General features: G+C 41.2%; 1 protein-coding gene and 1 pseudogene across 1 annotated transcript in view; one reads left to right on the top strand and one right to left on the bottom strand.

Annotated features, from left to right (window-relative positions):
* Positions 1 to 18,691, bottom strand: part of MYT1L (myelin transcription factor 1 like) — a 246,292-nt gene that overhangs the window by 96,551 nt on the left and 131,050 nt on the right. Inside the window, exons 7-8 of the mRNA XM_044290651.1 lie at positions 7,522 to 7,656; positions 180 to 270 (exon numbers count right to left, since the gene is read on the bottom strand). Coding sequence (XP_044146586.1) covers positions 180 to 270; positions 7,522 to 7,656 — 226 coding nt within the window. The remainder of the gene's footprint in view (positions 1 to 179; positions 271 to 7,521; positions 7,657 to 18,691) is intronic.
* LOC122937371 lies at positions 11,622 to 11,716 on the top strand (annotated as a pseudogene).

Raw genomic sequence — 18,691 nt, 5'->3', positions numbered from 1 at the left:
AAAAATCCCTCCATATCACACATTTCTTGATCTTGTTATATGACAAACGGAAACTTTTCAGTAGTTTAAGAAAGCAAAGTAAGCACCAGCTGTCATCTCTTCAGTTCAAGTGGGACTACCAGAAAGTGCTGCTGTAGTAGAAATGTCGTCTGTAGCAGTTCCAGACATGTCGTGCCTACCTTCTGTGAGAATTCCTGTTGCTGTTTACGTGGCCTCTGCCGGTGCAACCTGGTGTAGGGCACTTAAGAACATTTTCATGCATGGCAAGAACTTGACAGGAGAAAAAAATATATAAGAAAGAAATCAGTATGAAAAATGAAATACTTTATAATAATTATAGATATTATATGTCTAAAATGACTCAAATGTTGTATTCTTACCATATAATTCTTTAATAATGACTGAATAGGTAACAGTAAACCCTGATCAGTCATAAAATTACCATAATAAACCAAACAGCCATAATAAAACCACCTGCCAAATATGGTGGAGATCCCGTTGATCTGTAAAGGCATGGATGCCACGGGACCTCTGAGGTCCTCCTGTTGTATCTGGCAAAAAGATGTTAGTAACAGATCCTTTAAATGGAATCTATCACCCTTAAACACCCTACAAACTAGCGTAAGCTGTGGCATGGTGTCTAATTATGTAATTTGTATCTTCATACTAAATTGCGCGCCGACGCTGTGCTCCCACAAACCAGCAGTAAAATGCATTGAGAGGATAACAAAGAGGACTGAAGGATGAGTCATCTTAATGCAAGTATGAAAATAAAAATGACATAACTGGACTCGGCACATCTTGTATTATACACCGCTGGGGGTACTTTCACACTAGCGTTTTTCTTTTCCGGCACTGAGTTCCGTCATAGGGGCTCAATACCGAAAAATAACTGATCAGTTTCATCCCCATGCATTCTGAATGGAGAGAAATCTGTTTAGGATGCATCAGGATGTTTTGGATGGAGGAAATACCGCAACATGCTGTGGTATTCGCTCCGTCCAAATTCCGGATCAGTTGCCGGAATGTGGATCTGGCATTAATTTACATTGGAATGTGTAGGTAAAAATGTGAAAAAATAAAATATATAAACAGATCCGTTTCTCCATATTACAAACGGAAAGACGGATCCGTTCTTGCTATGCATTTGTGAGACGGATCTGCATCCGGATCCGTCTACAAATGCTGTCCGTTTGCATGCAGATTGCCTGATCTGGCAGGCAGTTCCGGCGACGGAACTGCTTGCTTGATCACTCTGCCGCAAGTGTGAAAGTAGCCTTACTCTAGTTTGGAGGGTTCCCTTGTCTGAGGGTGGGATATGACACAGGGGGAGAGGCTGAGCTTTATAGGTTTATATGATTTGGAGCAGGATTTCTGAATGAAGGAAAGCTCTGATGACATTATCTGCACAGGATGATTGACAGCCTTCTCTATACACACATTGATATAGTGAAAGTTGTCGATCGTCTTGTATGGGTGGGGCAATCAGGACTCTCCTAGGATATCATATCCTGCTTTCAGAAAGGCAGCACAAATTAGGCTAGATTCACACTAGCGCTAAACTATTCCAGCAGCCTACACCAGTAGAGGGACAGCCTGCTGGAGTTCATCATGTCCGGCATAGCCAGAAACTTCCGGAGTACCTCCAGGCCCCATTGACTATAATGGTACCTGGTGGGGATCCGGCTTGTTTCTGGCATTAGTGCTTAGATTCGGTCGGACAAATACAGTTGCTACCAATGTTTTTTGTCGAGCTGAATCCTGGCACTAATGTCGGAAATAGGCCAGATCCCACTATGGTCAATGGGTTCTAGTGGGGAAAGGTCGTATCTGACTATGCTGGATATAATGAGTTCCAGCAGGCTATCCCTCTACCGAAACAGTCTTCTGGAACAGTTTAGTGCTAGTGTGAAACTAGCTTTACCTCACAGGTTCACTTGAAGCTCAGTAAGATGGTGGGATCTCCATGGATTCAACATGTTTTCTATTGCATATAATGCCATTAGGAAATACGGTTACTGTGTAAGGATATATATGGTATGCAATCATTTTCAGGCAGTGTTAAGAACAACAGGAGTTCTACAGCTGTTTCATCATCTCCTACCTATTAGCTTGTTGTTGTGGTAGTTGCTGGGCAAGAACCTCATGGTTAAGCAACCAGTGAGGGCACAGGATGATGATGGGAGTTTCTGACTCATTGGCAAGACTTGATTGTTTAGATGTATTTTATAATGTCCTAGTTTCTTGCAGATTATGCTGGTGATAACATGTAGCATATGTGTGATCTTCTATTGCTTCCAGTCTCTATCTGCAGTTTAGTTGAGTCCCTAGTGCAGCTGTATTTAATTCCAGTGGTTTGTTCTAATTCCAGTTAAATGTTCTTGTGCTCTATTTCCATTATCCCTGGAAGAGACTGGTTCTAGTGGTGTTCAGGATCAGTGATGGTCAGTTCGCAGTGTTCGCCAGCGAACACATACGGGCTGCCATCTTTAGTAAGGTAGACTCACCCTGTCCGGCGATGCACAGGTAAGCCCTTACCTGTGCCGGGAGCCGGTCTGAAATCAAATGCGGTCACCGGGAGCAGGCAGTTCCGAGAACAGCCTGATGAAGGCCCCCGGCAGCTGTTCTCGGAACTGCCTGCTCCTAGGGACCGCATTTGATTTCAGACCGGCTCCCGGCACAGGTAAGGGCGGGGCGAGCACTGCGAACTGACCATCTCTGTTCAGGATTACTGTTGAGTGAATCAAAGTAAACGAATTTCATGAAAAATGTGATTTGCTAAAGCCGAATTTCCCCGTACTTGGTGGTAACAAATCGTTTTTTCCTGAAATGGCAGTAAAAATGAAAAAAAATAAAAACATAATTACCTCATCCATTTGAGTGCAAAGAGGCTGCCACGGCCATCTTGCTTGAAGATCCCACAAGAAATCTTGTGCGCTGCGACGTATGATGTTACCATGCCAGCTGACGTGATGACTAGGGATGAGAGAATCGACTTCGGATGAAACATCCGAAGTTGATTCGCATAAAACTTAATTATAATACTGTGCGGAGCAGGAGCTCCGTACAGTATTAGAATGCATTGGCTCCGATGAGCCGAAGTTATTGCTTTCCGAAGTTTTGTGAGACTTCGGGTAATAACTTCATAAATTAATTTGTACTGTAAAAAAACATTTCCCAAACTCGAGTTCGGTTCCGTGAGGTTAGTGCAATTTTTTTTTTAAGAGAAGTATCTGAGGGATTCAATGTCGGGGGGTGGCACAATCACCATTTCCAGTAATTGCACCTGCTACTTACAAAATATGAGCTTCAAGACAAAGTAATTATTTTTCCAACTTTTTTGTAAAATTCGGCGAAGCACCCCAATCGAATTTTTAAGAACTTTGCTCTACTGATGAGCGGCAGGGGCAATATTCAAAATCGCTATATTTTGTGAATATTTTGTAGAATATTCGTCATATATTATTTTCTTGATTGCGAAAATTGGCATAATGCGCGCGCAATACAGGCGTGGGTCACTTTTGCTACATTTTCCAAGCTGCTAGAAGTTTCCTGAGACTGAAGAAAATGGTTGGCACGGCAGAACATTAAAAATGGCTTTATATGCAGTTAGAGTGCGCCAATATATTCGTGATTGAGCTAATTGGCACTAATGATGTGAATAATTTTGCGCAATACAAGCAATTTCACATTTTAGCAGGTCTAACTACATATTACTGATTGGTACACTATGTATTGTGACATCACAGCACTATGTCTGTAGCATGTATGTATGGACAGCAGAACCTATCAGCTACACTATAGCACGATCTAACCTACACTGACTATATCCCACTAACTATCTGTATTATATATATAAGCTAACTAACTATCTAATGTAATGAGTGGAAAGCACAGAGCACAGCAATAACACTGCTGTCTCTCTCAGAACTCCATAAAACTACAGAAAATGGCTGCTGGGGAGTTTCTTATATAGTAAGGGGTAGGCAACTGAAAAAAAAATCTAGAATATTCAAAAATACGAATATATATCACTATATTCTAAATATTAAAAAATTCTCGAAGTGCCGATATTCGCGATTACTATTCGAGATTCGAATAGTTGCACCCAACACTACTTGGCTCATCTCTATTCAGGATGGATTAGTTTGGTCTTCTTATCTCAGGGTCCTATTTTACTCCGATTGTTATGGGTCAGTATTGCAGATTAAGGATATCTTTAAGGACTGTGAGTGTCAGTGGTGCTGTTTGGGTCAATGTCTGGTGTTAGGGTCAATAAATAAAGGGGTTGTTCACTGCTGGTGGACCTTTCATGTAGACTTCCTAGCGTGCATGGATCCGCAGTGGGAGTCATATTTACCTGATACACACCACTAGGTTCTGACTCCATTTCCCCCCTTAGGCACTGCAGGTCTCGGGTCTCCCTGCATCACCATTTGGTGTTTTGATGCAGGTCATGTGGCCTCTGCAGCCAATGACTGGCTGCAGCAGTGATGTTTCAACCGTGCGTCATGTCACTGGGTCACAGTGCTGGTGGGCAGTAGTGATGAGCAGCATAGGCCATATTCGTTTTTGTGATATTTCATGAATTTTTGGCCTAATATTCGCCCTAAATTCGCAAATTCTAGAATTCGTGATCTCCAGTCATTATTTTCTTGATTGCAAAAAATTGGCAATGTAATTTGCGCATATTGCGCTCATAATACAGGTGTGGCTCACTTTTGCTACAATTTCCAAGCTGCTAGAAGTTTCCTGAGACTGGAGGAATCTAATCCCTATCACAGCACAATAATTCCTATAACACTACCTAACACCCTGCACTGGAGCCTATCAGCTACACTATATCACTATCTAACCTACACTGACTATCTCCCACTGTCTGTATTATATATATGAACTTTCCTATTGGTTGCAAGGGATGTTGCTAAGCTCCGACAAAGACATTGCAGCCTTCTCACTGGCCCACAAGCAAGAAGCAGTGAGGTATCATGGGTTCAAATGGGGAAAAAAATCTAGAATCTTCGCGATTACAAAGATATAGCACTATATTCTACATCTTCGCGAATTCTTGAAGTGCTGATATTCGCAATAAAAATTAGCAATTAGAATATTCGCGATCAATACTAGTGGGCAGTATGATAGCTCAGTGGTTAACACTGGTACCATGAAGTGCAGGGGTTGACCACAATGGGAACAGATATACAACCACTTTCTGGCATAATGCCGGCTTACAGCTGGCAAAAAGTTGCGGATGCTGGTCGCCAGAATTTATGCCATGAAGTGTCCAGAAACCGATCAGATTCCATTGCAGTCAATAGGGATCCAGCAGTTCACTGCATTATCTGGCTATGCTGGATACAATAAACTCCTGCAAGCTGTGCCTCTAATGGTGCAGTCTGTCGGATTTCAGAACACAGATGTGAACATAACCTAAGATGAAAGAGAGTGAGTTAGAGGTAGAGAGTGTCGCCTTTTGGGTTACATAATTTTCTCTAGAAGTTTTTTAATAGATCCAGCTAAAATGCAGGCCAGGCCATCCAGAATTTGGGCACTTCTCAATAATCTCAAGGTTATGTAGAATATTTTGGGATTTGTCAATTGCTATAGGAGATTCATAAGATCTTTTTCGTCCATAGTGTCTCCTGTTACAGCCCTCAAACTGCCAGCTGATGGCTAAACACTCATTCTGCCTACAGCTATTTCTTCCAATCCTTCCATATATGCGCATTTTCGACTTGGCTAAACATACATATGTGGTAAATGGAGAGAGGAAAGGAAGCTACTGCCAGACTCCTCCGGGAGCCACTTATCTTCCCACTAAAAAGGGCAATTGAATCCAACCTTCTGATCTTGCCGTTGGGGGAGAGTTCAGAGGCCTCCATATGCATCTTTATTTTCTTAACTAAGAAAGGGGTCAATCTAGAAGATTTGTCTCCTGAAGCCCTCAAGAAATGTTCTATCGTCAATGCATTATTATTTTCTGATCCTATCGTGAGACATCCGTCTAGTTTATCTACAGATTATTGTTGAGGTAGATGCCTCTCATGTGGAAGTAGGTGCTGTACTTTTCCTGCGGACCATAACTTACACCCATGTGTCTTCTTCTCCTGGAAGCTTTTTGCTGCAGAATGGAACTATGTCATAGAAATTTCTGAGTTGTTGGTCATTAAATGGGCTTTTGAAGACTGGTGATTAGATGAAGGGAGTCAGGTTTATGGTTATTGTCTATATCAGGCATGCTCAACCTGCGGCCCTCCAGCTGTTGTGAAACTACAACTCCCATAATGCCCTGCTGTAGGCTGAAAGCTGTAGGCTGTTCGGGCATGCTGGGAGTTGTAGTTTTGCAACAGCTGGAAGGGCTGCAGATTGAGCATGCCTGGTCTATATATACCATAAAATCTCTTATATATAGAATCTGCTTAAGAGCTTAACCCTAGACAGGCTAGATAGGCCTTTTCTAGGATTGTCATTACTTTCTGTACAGGTTCCAAAAACATTATTATTCCTGCTCATAAAATGTCAAGGTTCATATGCAATATTTCTGCTTTGGTCTTGCGTTCTCAAACTCAGGGACCTAAAGGCAAACCTGCTGAACTTTTGTTTGTACCTAGAAACCTTAGGTCTTCTGCACTCTCAGAAAGACAAGGTAGCACCATGTATTAGAGGAAACATTAGGAAAATGATAATACTTTGTCACAAAGCGCATTCCTTTGTATGTAACGGGCACAATGAGGGGAAATGGCAATCGTGCCGCCCCCCTCATTGAACCCCCTCAGATGCTACATTAACCGCTGATCCCGGCATCAGATGCTACAATTGAGGCCTTTCAGGGGTTAAACAGGCTAAATCACCTTAAAAATTTGCTTGCAGAGAGGCAGTTGTGGCCATATTGATTGAAGACACCACGCAAAATCTTGCGTGATGACGTGATGATGTCAACGCGTCATCATGCTGGCCAGGGGTGGTGATGTTATCACTGATGACGTCACCATGCCCGGCCAGCGTGCTGACGTGGGAACATCACATATCACTCCATGCAAGATTTCTTGCGGTATCTTCGATGAAGATGGCCGCGACGGCCTCTCCGCGAGCTAGTGAAGTGAGTATGTTTTATTTTTAATTTTTTTACTGCCATTTCAGGAAAAATAGATTTGTAACCCTTCGCAGCCAATCAAATTTTTCCTGAAATTTGCTTGGCTTTGATTCGCTCAACGCTACTCATAATTATGGCCCTAATGACACTACAAAAGCAAATTCTAAGAGAGATTGGGCTCCCTGACCGATTCATTATAAACCATATAGCAATGTAATCTGACACCAGAAAGCAGATGTCTTCATTCACAGTGCAAATGCCTGTACTTTTCTTTTTTCCTTTCTGACCAGTTTTCTTGCAAGATAATTTTTCAAAAATATCCTTTTCATTCATTTTTTTTTCAAATCTAGGTCAGTGTAATTTGACAAATCCACAATTTAAAATGCACATACTTATCTCATCATTAAATGCATATAACACCTACTTACTTTCTGGAGGTACCCTGTCTTTGTGTGGGCAACCTGATAAACTCCGATGGTGGGGATATAAGCCAGTTACATGACCTGTGCCATCACAGCCAGGGGTTGGACATTTGCTCTCTTTCTTCTCCGTCCGTGAGAGATCTATACAGGGAAAACAAAAAGCATAGTCATAAAAAGAATTTGATGACCCAGTATCCCAGTGCCACATACAGTTGAAGTTCATCAAGGGGTACTTTGTGGGATGCACGAGGAGACTCCTGCACTACCTGATAGATTAGCCACCTAACACTATGGTGTTCTAGGATGGTTCTGAGTTTAGTGGGTGGCACTTAATATCACAGTAAATTGTGAAGTGGGTAATAATACTGAATCGGACAGTAAAATGAGCATATTTGTTTAATCACAATGCAGATGGATATTTATTTTACAGGGCTCCAAATCCACTTTTACCCTTCACACAACCATCCAATAACATTATAAAAATCTGTCTTTAAAGGCTATGTACACCTTTGGAATCATTTTTGGTTATGATTGCGATTTACTCATTTTTGGTTAAAAATCATATTTTCAATTGGTTGTTATTAAAAATATTGAGCCATTCTGTCACAAAGGGTTAACTGTTTTTCTAGCTGTATGACTGGTAAGGCTACTTTTGCACTAGCGATTTTTGTGGATCTGTCATGGATCTGCAAAAATGCTTCCGTTACAATAATACAACCACATGCATCTGCTACTACAGCATCTTAGCTATGTACAGAAAAAAAGGACTCCATATTTTTAATAAAGACCAATTTAAAAAAAAAAAAATTGCTCAAAATAAGTACAATGCATTAATAAAGAATTGTCCCAAAGGTGTACATAGCCTTTAACTTTATTATTATTTTTTGCCTAACTGCTTGGGGAGTGAGTATGGTGTAAGGTACCTGTCACCTCTCTTGATGTGTCTTTTTAGTAAGTACTTGCATTCCCCATGTAGTAACATTTATGGATCATCTACTCCTATGACTCTCAGTTATGCCATTTCTCTGTTATCCCTACTATAGGTTTATGAATGAATTGCCAGCAGTTTGTAATAAAGTTCCATCTGAGTGTTGGGAGTGTGTCCCTGCACAGTCTGACACTCCCCAATCAGTGCTGTCAGTGTCAGACTGTGCATGGACACCCCCAACTGGTAATACCCAGAATGACCATTAGGGGCTATTCAAACAACCATGTTCATTTTGCAGACCACAAACCACTGATTTGCAATTTTGATGAACTTTACCTTATTGTGTATGGCAGCCTTCAAACCTCAAATAGGCCACAATATGATGTCCACATGGACACATATTGCACCATCACGTACCCTCTATTACACAGGGACATGCACATTTCATGCTGTATTACAGACGGTATATACACTCACCTAAAGAATTATTAGGAACACCTGTTCTATTTCTCATTAATGTGATTATCTAGTCAACCAATCACATGGCAGTTGCTTTAATGCATGTAGGGTTGTGGTCCTGGTCAAGACAATCTCCTGAACTCCAAACTAAATGTCAGAATGGGAAAGAAAGGTGATTTAAGCAATTTTGAGCGTGGCATGGTTGTTGGTGCCAGACGGGCCGCTCTGAGTATTTCACAATCTGTTCAGTTACTGTGATTTTCACGCGCAACCATTTCTAGGGTTTACAAAGAATGGTGTGAAAAGGGAAAAACATCCAGTATGCGGCAGTCCTGTGGGCGAAAATGCCTTGTTGATGCTAGAGGTCAGAGGAGAATGGACCGACTGATTCAAGCTGATAGAAGAGCAACGTTGACTGAAATAACCACTCGTTACAACCGAGGTATGCGGCAAAGCATTTGTGAAGCCACAACACGCACAACCTTGAGGCGGATGGGCTACAACAGCAGAAGACCCCACCGGGTACCACTCATCTCCACTACAAATAGGAAAAAGAGGCTACCATTTGCACGAGCCCACCAAAATTGGACTGTTGAAGACTGGAAAAATGGTTTCTTGAACAAGACAATGAGTTTACTGTACTAAAATGGCCCCCACAGTCACCAGATCTCAACCCAATAGAGCATCTTTGGGATGTGGTGGAACGGGAGCTTTGTGCCCTGGATGTGCATCCCTCAAATCTCCATCAACTGCAAGATGCTATCCTATCAATATGGGCCAACATTTCTAAAGAATGCTATCAGCACCTTGTTGAATCAATGCCATGTAGAATTAAGGCAGTTCTGAAGGCAAAAGGGGGTCCAACACTGTATTAGTATGGTGTTCCTAATAATTCTTTAGGTGAGTGTAATTCATGTGCACAATATTTAATGGCAGATATCAAGGTTCTGTGTCTACACGATTGTTATATGTAAGGATTTCTAAGTCAATCTACATCACCCAGTCATACAATTGGACATGAGTTACAGAATACTTGTATGCCTCCTACAGGAAGTTTTGTGCATTGTCCTAACCAGTGTCGAACTGGGGTGCCTAGGGCCCACCAGAAAATGTATTTTCAGGGCCCACTGTACAGATACATTCAAATATTACCTGTTCACACGACAGCAGGCAGCAGCAAGATGCTACAAGGTGATTGATTGTGGGGGTCCCCACAGTGAATTTGAGAAGGTGAGTCCCTGGGAAAAGAAGATACTAGATGGCTGCCTCTGTACTTAGAAGTCATCTCAGCCACTTGATCGCGTCAATAATAATAAACTGGGGAGTTTCTTAAATTATCTACCCAGTATCTTATATGAACATAGGGTGGTTGAGGTGCTGTACGATGTCTATCTATATCTACTACAGTAACTATACTATGTCATGTGCCACTTGTGCAGGAGGTGGGAGACTAGGGGCCAATTTTGCCTAGGGGCCCTCCATGGCATTCACCTGTACCCCCGTGGGCCAATCCGAGCCTGGTCTTAACTGCTTGTTCCCTATTGCTTGTGGCTTAAAGTGACTATTCAAACTAGATTAATGTTAGCTAAACCTTCTGATTTTGGTGGGACCGGCCAAACATTTAATGTGTATGGGGGTGTAGTGGCAAATGTTAGGGGAAAGGAGAAAGGGGGTGTTAGGTTTCAACAGGCCCAATCCCTTTGCTCTTAGGGGATATCACTGCCAGAAATACCTGGCAGCTCTTACTCCCTCTCCTTTTTTAGGACACATGCAAGCTCGGCAGAGCCACGGGTACAAGAATATACGGAAGGGGGATTGTGAGAGATAGCTATCAGAATGATATCTACAGTGTACGGCCAGCTTACTGCATTCACAAGACATGGCTATTATCGTTTTAAACAAGCACCTCTTGCAGCAAAGCAGTATTGTATCTACTAAATTACTAACCCGTCTAATCAATAGGCCAGACAAATGATATTTTATCTTTCCAGATATCTTTTCAGGAGTAATTTTGCTTTACCGGTATATATTTTGTTTCCTTCTGTTTGTGTGTGTTTTTTGGTCTTCTTCTTATAATGAGACTTACTTTGCAAACATCATTGTGATAATTTGCAAAAACCCACATTTAAAGTGCACTTAAAATCAGCCCCATCCACTCATTTGGAGGACCTTATTATGATCAATAACCCCTCCCTTTGACTTCAAAGAAAATAATTGACCAGTGAGAAGCCAGAACAATTTGTATTCATCTCAAACAGAGAGCAGCAATTCAGCTGCGAGTGGGAAGTGGCTCATTACAATGCACTGGCTTCCCTGCTGGTTCAGTATCCTTGTCTTATCACTCTTGCAGGTTAAAAAAAAAGAAAAAAAAAAAGTGTTACATTTCACAGTTTCTTTCAAAGTGTTCTGTTTTAACACAGAACATGTACAAAGATGAGGTTTTCTGTACTTATTGCATAAAAGCAAAAGGCCAGCTGCACTGAGGCAAAGCTCATTAAAACAGTTTTCTTATGTACACCGTCCTCTTATCGACCTGTTAGGATAAACATATTTTCTAATGTATCAAAGTGATTGGGTTAAATTTTAATTTTAATTTACTCCTTTTCTTCGACCAGCGCCTCATATCATGTGGATTTTACATTAGGATGGTGTTAAATTGCTTGGTTGGCTGAGAGAAGGCACCAAGGAAATGAGAATATAAGAACCTTACAGTATTGGATCCCCTTCTTGGCCTTTTGGCTAAGATCAAGTTTAGTATCTGTTCTTATCCTGGTGGTTTAGTCTGGGCCATCAGAATGAGAGCAGAGAACCATACAGTCGTCCCTAGGGTGTACGGCTTGGGACATTAGTGCCTATGCTAGGTGACCAAGGGATCCCCGGATTGAAGCCAGGCTGAGATGTGTTTGAAAGCCCAAGGTGCAGAAGTACCCCAGGAGTGTTTACCCTGGGGTGCCTGAACTCACTGGTGTTTGGATCTCACCGAGTGACGGCACATTTGCACGCACTTCACTTTCGCACATTGTGAGCGCAGGCATTTCTATTCTTTGCCCAGCTATTAGGCCTGGCTTAAGGAAGAGGAATTTTTATAATTCCGGCCGTATGTCCGGGCTGAGCTTCAGCACACATTCACTTATTTATTTTTTCTGTTCGTTGTGTGTTCACTTTCCACGTTTGTTTGTCACAAGGATTTTCAGGGTTGCGGAACCCTTATGGGTTACCCCACTGAGGTCTAGGAGTGTGGGTGTGGCCATCTGATTCCTCACCCCCCTGCAAAACCCCTTGGGCTCTCCCTCCAGGGAGAGCCCAAACCTAGTATTGTTGAGCTCGGTCCCGACACATGGGGTGGCAAACTAGGTGGAGGCAGGAGCACAGATTGGCGTACTCCCGGCAGATGCTTTTTGGCCCAGAGAGACTGGGAAAGGTTTATGAGGGGGCCCTTATTGTATGGAGAGGGCCTGCAACCGCAACCTTGTGCACGTTTTTGTGTGGCACGCTGCACAATTTTGTTGCACGGGTGAAGAAAGCACGCTCCTCAGGCTAAAAAAAATGTTTTTATTCCAGGTTCGCTAAGTCAGGATTCTGTATTTACATAATGCAGTAAAATTTTAAATAAAATTAATGCAATAAAATGTTAAGATACTAGATGAATTAGAAATGAGCAATGTTATCAAAAATTCAATTTGGCTGCTTTGCCAAATTTCACAAAGAAATTCAATTTGTTACGAATTACTTTGTCACAAAATGCATTCCATTGTATGTAGTGGGTGCAATTATGGGGAACGGCGATTGCACTGCCCTTCCCCCTCCCCCTGTAATTGAACCGCTCAGATGCCACATTCATTGCTGATTGCGGCATCTGATATTAACATTGAGGCCTTTCTGGGGGTTAATCAGTGGCAAAAAAACATACAAACTTTATCCATTTGTTCGCAGAGAGGCCATTGTGGCCATCTTTATTGAAGAAACCACACAAAATTTCCACGGGGCGTGTTGATGTCATCACTGGTTTCATCATTACGCGGTTTATTCAATCTGAATGGCCACGATGGCTTTTCTGTAAGCAAAGATGAGGTAAATATGCTTTTTTTTTTACCTCCATTTCAGGAAAAATTGGTTCGTTACCACGAAGGATTAGGAAATTAGGCTTCGTTGCAAATCAAAATTTTCCAGTGTGTAGATTGGAAGGAAAGCAAACATAAGGTAGTTTTCAGAAGGAGTAGAATCAGACAGACTATGTATGAGTGTAGAGAATAAAGAGAGTACCTATGCAAACTCTGCATGGAGGGAGACATGACGCTCCTCGGCATCAGTGTCTGTTAGCACAAGAGAGAAATCCCCCATGAGCTGTAGAATAAGAACTCGCTCCAGGAATTGAGCTGTGCTGATAGATGAGACCTAGTGAAGACATCAGCATCCTGGACAATCCATCAGCATTACATTCTTTGTATTTTTAAATAAAAAATTTAATAATGCTGTTTCTTAGGGTGCATTCACACGACCGTATAAATGGATCCGCATCCGTTCTGCACATTTGCGGAACGGGTGCGAACCCATTCATTTCAATGGGGCTGCAAAAGATGCAGACAGCACACTGTGTGCTTTCCGCATCTGTTCCGTTCCGTGGCCCCGTAAAAAAGATAGCGCATGTCCTATTCTTGTCCGCAACCGCGGATGAGCTTAGGCATTCTCTACATAGCGCTGGCCATGTGCGGTCCGCAAATTGCGGAACACACGCGGCCGCTATCCGTGTTTTGCGTATCCACAATTTGCAGACCGCAAAACACTTACGGTCGTGTGAATGCACCCTTAAGCTTATTTTTTAAGACTTATTTTATAATGTTGCAACTAACAAAAAAAAAAACATAATTTAATTGCTATATTTTTGCAACAATGTGTAAAGAGGTATCTCCAAAAGAAGAGGACCACCTCGCCTCTTGGAAGTGGTTTCCTATGAATCAAAATCTGACTTTCTAACAAATCTTGGGATTTGACAAGGGAATATAGCCAAGCCAGATATCCATCTGTAGACATTTATTTCGGGGTGCTTGCCCCTCATCAGTCTACAATGCAGGGCCACCGACCGAGTGCCCGTCGTCTGCCGACCCATTCACTTCAATGGGGTCTGTGATCCGCATCTGGCAGTCTGCATCACAAAAAAGTAGTGCATGCGCTACTTTTTTGCGGTGCTGAGGCACAGGCAGAAAACCCATAGAAGCATTCCGTAGTGCTTCCGTGGGTTTTCGATCTGTGCCTCTGTTCTGCACCACACCTTATCTCCCATATTGCGGACCCACTCAAGTGAATGTTTGTGGGCCACAATACGGCATGGCCGGGAAACGGCCGTATGCATGAGGCCTTAAGGAGACTCAGCACCTTGTCATTTTAACTATGTAAAAGATATGATAGTCCCTCGAGAAAATAAAATATGGTACATTGTTTATTCAGTGGTTGCTAACATAGTATTTATTATGCACAAATTTTGGAGTTGCATATGTAGCTGTATATAATGGTCATCCACACCACAATTCTCCATCTAAGATAAGACAAGAAGATAAAATTTGGTTGACTCTGTAGTGTATGCTATGATCAAAAGTCTTATCAATGTTATGAATAGATGTCTTTCTTTTTCAGCCTTACAACCTATGTTAATTTGGAAACTACACATTTCTTAGATATCATCAAATAAAAGCTTTAAGAGATTTTATTGGGTTAAAAAAACAGGGCTCCTTTTTCCCCCAAAAATAGCACCAACCCTGTCCATTGGTTGTTTGTGGCATTGCAGATCAGCCCCATTCACTTTAAAAGAGCTGAGCTTTAATACTATTAAGATGAGACATATTGACATGAGAGTCATATCAGGCATCCAGTTTGTCTTGCTGAGTTGAATAATAGTTGCAAAAGTAAATACCCTGGGGCAGCTGTTGTAAAACTACAAATCCCATCATGCTCTGCTGTAGGCTAAAAGCTGTAGGCAGACTGGGCATACTGGGAGTTGTACTTTTACAACAGCTGGAAAGCCGCAGTTTAACCATCCCTGCCCTGGGGGCATGGAGTATTGCAAATGAAAACTATAAGTGCTTTGGGGATACAACCAGCAAAGTGTCCAGAATGAAAATAGGCCAGTAGAGATATGTCAGGTACTACAACACTCATTATCAAGCTTTATTTTTGGGATCACGGTTCCTTTAATGAATGCCTTATCAATAATTAGCATTTGTAAATGGCACCATTGCCAGGTAAATCTGCAAGGTGAAATTACCCTTTCGAAATGATGAACATTAGTTGTAAGTAACTCAACCAACAAGATTCATCAGTATAATCCCGGGCTCAGAGGACTAATTTAATCGCTACTTATAGACATTACACACAAGGGGATTGCCTTACGTTCCTTGTTGGCAAAAAGACAAGTTTCTTCTTTTAATACAAATAATCTACTTTAATTAGTTCTGCTACTAGAAAATGTAGAGGGTGACAACAAGGCAATGTTATAACGATGAAGGATGTCACCAGACAGCGGCACATCAGTGCAGCATTATGAAATATGGGTAATCTACAAAGACTGGAAAGAGAGAAACAAAAAGATGGAGCTAAGTGCTATAATTAATACCTGTTCAGGGGCTTCCAGGATTTATACGCTCAGTCTGCAGCAGTCACTTTTACCACCCGTAAATGATGAGTGATGGTTAACACACATCTTTTGCTACAGCAATGTCTTCAAAAGTGGTAAAAGTAGAAAAATAGATAGGCGGCACTCACCACTGTATAATAAACATTATTTCCTCCAATGACAAAAGTAACAAGGCCCGGTGCAAGACAGCTCAAAACAGAAACAAAAACAGCGGACACCCTGCAAAAAACGTACCATAATGCCACAAACTAAAACTTCCCAAACAAAAACACAACAGTCCACATTTACTACTACAGTCATAAAAAGAGACTTAAAAGAGTCTTTAACTGTTCCATTTTCCAGAGTGGCTAATGCTGGGTGACAAATCAGATGCCCCTATAGACTGTCTAGTCACAGGTAACACCACCTATTTGCAGGCTTAGTTTACGCTAGAAATTCTGGAGCACAGACCACACCCCTTTCCTGTGAATCCACACCTCCATTTTCGCTAAACCATGCTCACTTTTTAGACTAGAGGTAAATAGAGAAGTGGCTGAAACAGGTTAATAAACTTGGAACAAAGCATGTATCCCAGTTGTACCTGACGTAAATTGCCCCAGAATTCGGTGCATTCTGATTCATAAACCTCCATCACTGTTTGCACTGTGTTTTACTGTAGACTTTTATGCAAAGGCAGCATTTTGGGGAAAGGAAAAAACTGTTACAAAAAAACCTCAGGAAAAGGTTAATGTGTTTGAGATCACCCCAAAAGTGGTATCATGCTGACTAGCAGATAATGCAACAGGTTTACCTGCACTTACATGTAAAACGAAGGACAGAAATCAAGACCCTACTGGCCTAAGCCTTAGCTTACTGCAGAATACTAAGATGTCAGAGGATATGAATCTACAAATGTATGGTCATATTTCCCATTAGACACAAGAGTCATGTGCCTATAGGTGGTCCTGTGGGGAAAGACGCCTGCTTCCCCGGGCCAAGAGTGGATGCTAGTTAATGCAGTGAGAGATGGTCCTGTAGTCTTTATTCACTACTTATATACACATGTACAGTACTACCTGTAAGTAGACATTAAAAAGCTGAGGTCCTTATTCATTATTATAAATAGAGATTTGGGTCAGATTTCGTCAAGTTGATTGTCAGATTTGATTCTATAACTTTGGTCTGACTCAAAAGGGCCCCAATTGCCCTAATAAGTTGCATATGAAACTCTGTGTCCTAGAACTCCATCGAACCCCTTTCAAGATTTTTAACATTAAGACTAGAGATGAGTGAATCCAATCAGATGAAGTGAAATTTGATCCGAATTTCAGGAAAAATTCGATATGCAATGAATGCAAATTTCCTCGCGCTTCGTGGTAACAAAACACAATTTTTCCTAAAATGGCGGCTACAATGGCAGCAACACGTGTGAAAACATGGAGAAGGCGGGCTGACCCATAATACCATGCATGCAGCCAATCAGCAGCCAGCCCTGTGATGTCACAGCCCTATAAATACCGCTGCCGACTTAGTCAGACATTTTCCAGCGTTTTGAGAGCAGGGACAGCAATAGGAAAAACCTCATTGTGAAAAAAAACCCTGAAAATTATTTATAAGTCCAGGGAAAGGATAGGGGGGAATCATTTCACAGCATCTTGGTGCAGGGAGAGATGTCTGAAATCGCTAGGGACAGTGCTAGAAAAACCTCATTGTGAAAAAAAAAAAAAAAAAAGATTTACAAGTGCAGGGAAACATTATTTGGGGATCCAAATAGCCATTATACAGCTCTGGCATTCCAGAAATTTGTTCTTGTTATTGGGGTGCAAGTGCTATGTTGAAAAAAGCCTTTAGTGGCTTATATCTGTAGAAAAAGAAAAATATATACGCATTTCACTTCTGCAGTTATTTGTGGTGAAAGCGTTCAGTGTCCTATTTCAGTACAAAAAGGAAAAAAATATACGTACTTCAATGTTGCATTTATTTGTGGTGAAAGAGTTTAGTGGCCTACTTCAGTACAAAAAGGAAAAATATATATGCATTTAACTTCTGCAGTTATATGTGGTGAAAGCGTTTATTGGCCTATTTCAGTACAAAAAGAAAAATATATTCTCGGTTCACTTCTGCAGTTATATGTGTTGAAAGCGTTTATTGGCCTATTTCAGTATAGAAAGTAAAATATATACGCACTTCACTGGTGCATTTATTTCTCTTGCTAAAAGCGTTTTGTGGCCTATTTGAGTACAGAAAGAAAACAATTAGGCGCACTTCACTGGTGCATTTATTTCTGCTAAAAGCGTTTATTGGCATATTTCAGTACAGAAAGAAAAATATACACGCACTTTACTGGTGCAGTTATTTGTGGAAAAAGTGTTTTCTGGTCTATTTCAGTACAGAAAATATATACGCACTTCACTGGTGTATTTTTTTTCTGCTAAAAGCGTTTACTGGACTATTTCAGTACAAAAATAAAAATGTATTCTCAATTCACTTCTGCGGTTTTATGTGTAGAAAGCATTTAGTGGACTATTTCAGTACAGAAAGAAAGAAATTAGGCGCACTTCACTGGTGCATTTATTTCTGCTAAAAGCGTTTATTGGCCTATTTCAGTACAAAAAGAAAAATGTATTCTCAGTACACTTCTGCAGTTTGATGTGTTGAAAGTGTTTAGTGGCCTATTATAGTACAGAAAGAAAAACCTATATGCACTTCACTGGTGCACATACTGTATTTGTGGCAAAAGCATTTAGTGGCCTATTTCAGTACCGAAAGAAAAATATATACGCACTTCACTGCTGCATTTATTTCTGGAAAAAGAGTTTAGTGGCCTATTTCAGTACAAAAAGGAAAAATATATGCCCATTTCACTTCTGCAGTTATATGTGTCGTGAAAGCGTTCAGTGTCCTATATCAGCACAAAAAGGAAAAATATATACGCACTTCACTGCTGCATTTATTTGTGGTGAAAGACTTTAGTGGCCTATTTCATTGCAAAAAGGAAAAAATAAATACGTATTTCACTTCTGCAGTTATATGTGGTGAAAGTGTTCAGTGTCCTATTTCAGTACAGAAAGTAAAATATATATGCACTTCACTAGTGCATTTATTTCTGCTAAAAGTGTTTACTGGCCTATTTCAGTACAGAAAGAAAAAATAGGTGCACTATGCACTTCACTGGTGCATTT

Source organism: Bufo gargarizans, chromosome 4 (assembly GCF_014858855.1).
Source record: "Bufo gargarizans isolate SCDJY-AF-19 chromosome 4, ASM1485885v1, whole genome shotgun sequence".
Lineage (NCBI taxonomy): Eukaryota > Metazoa > Chordata > Amphibia > Anura > Bufonidae > Bufo > Bufo gargarizans.
Note: the sequence above shows the minus strand (reverse complement) of the source record. Positions and strands in the feature narration are given on the sequence as shown.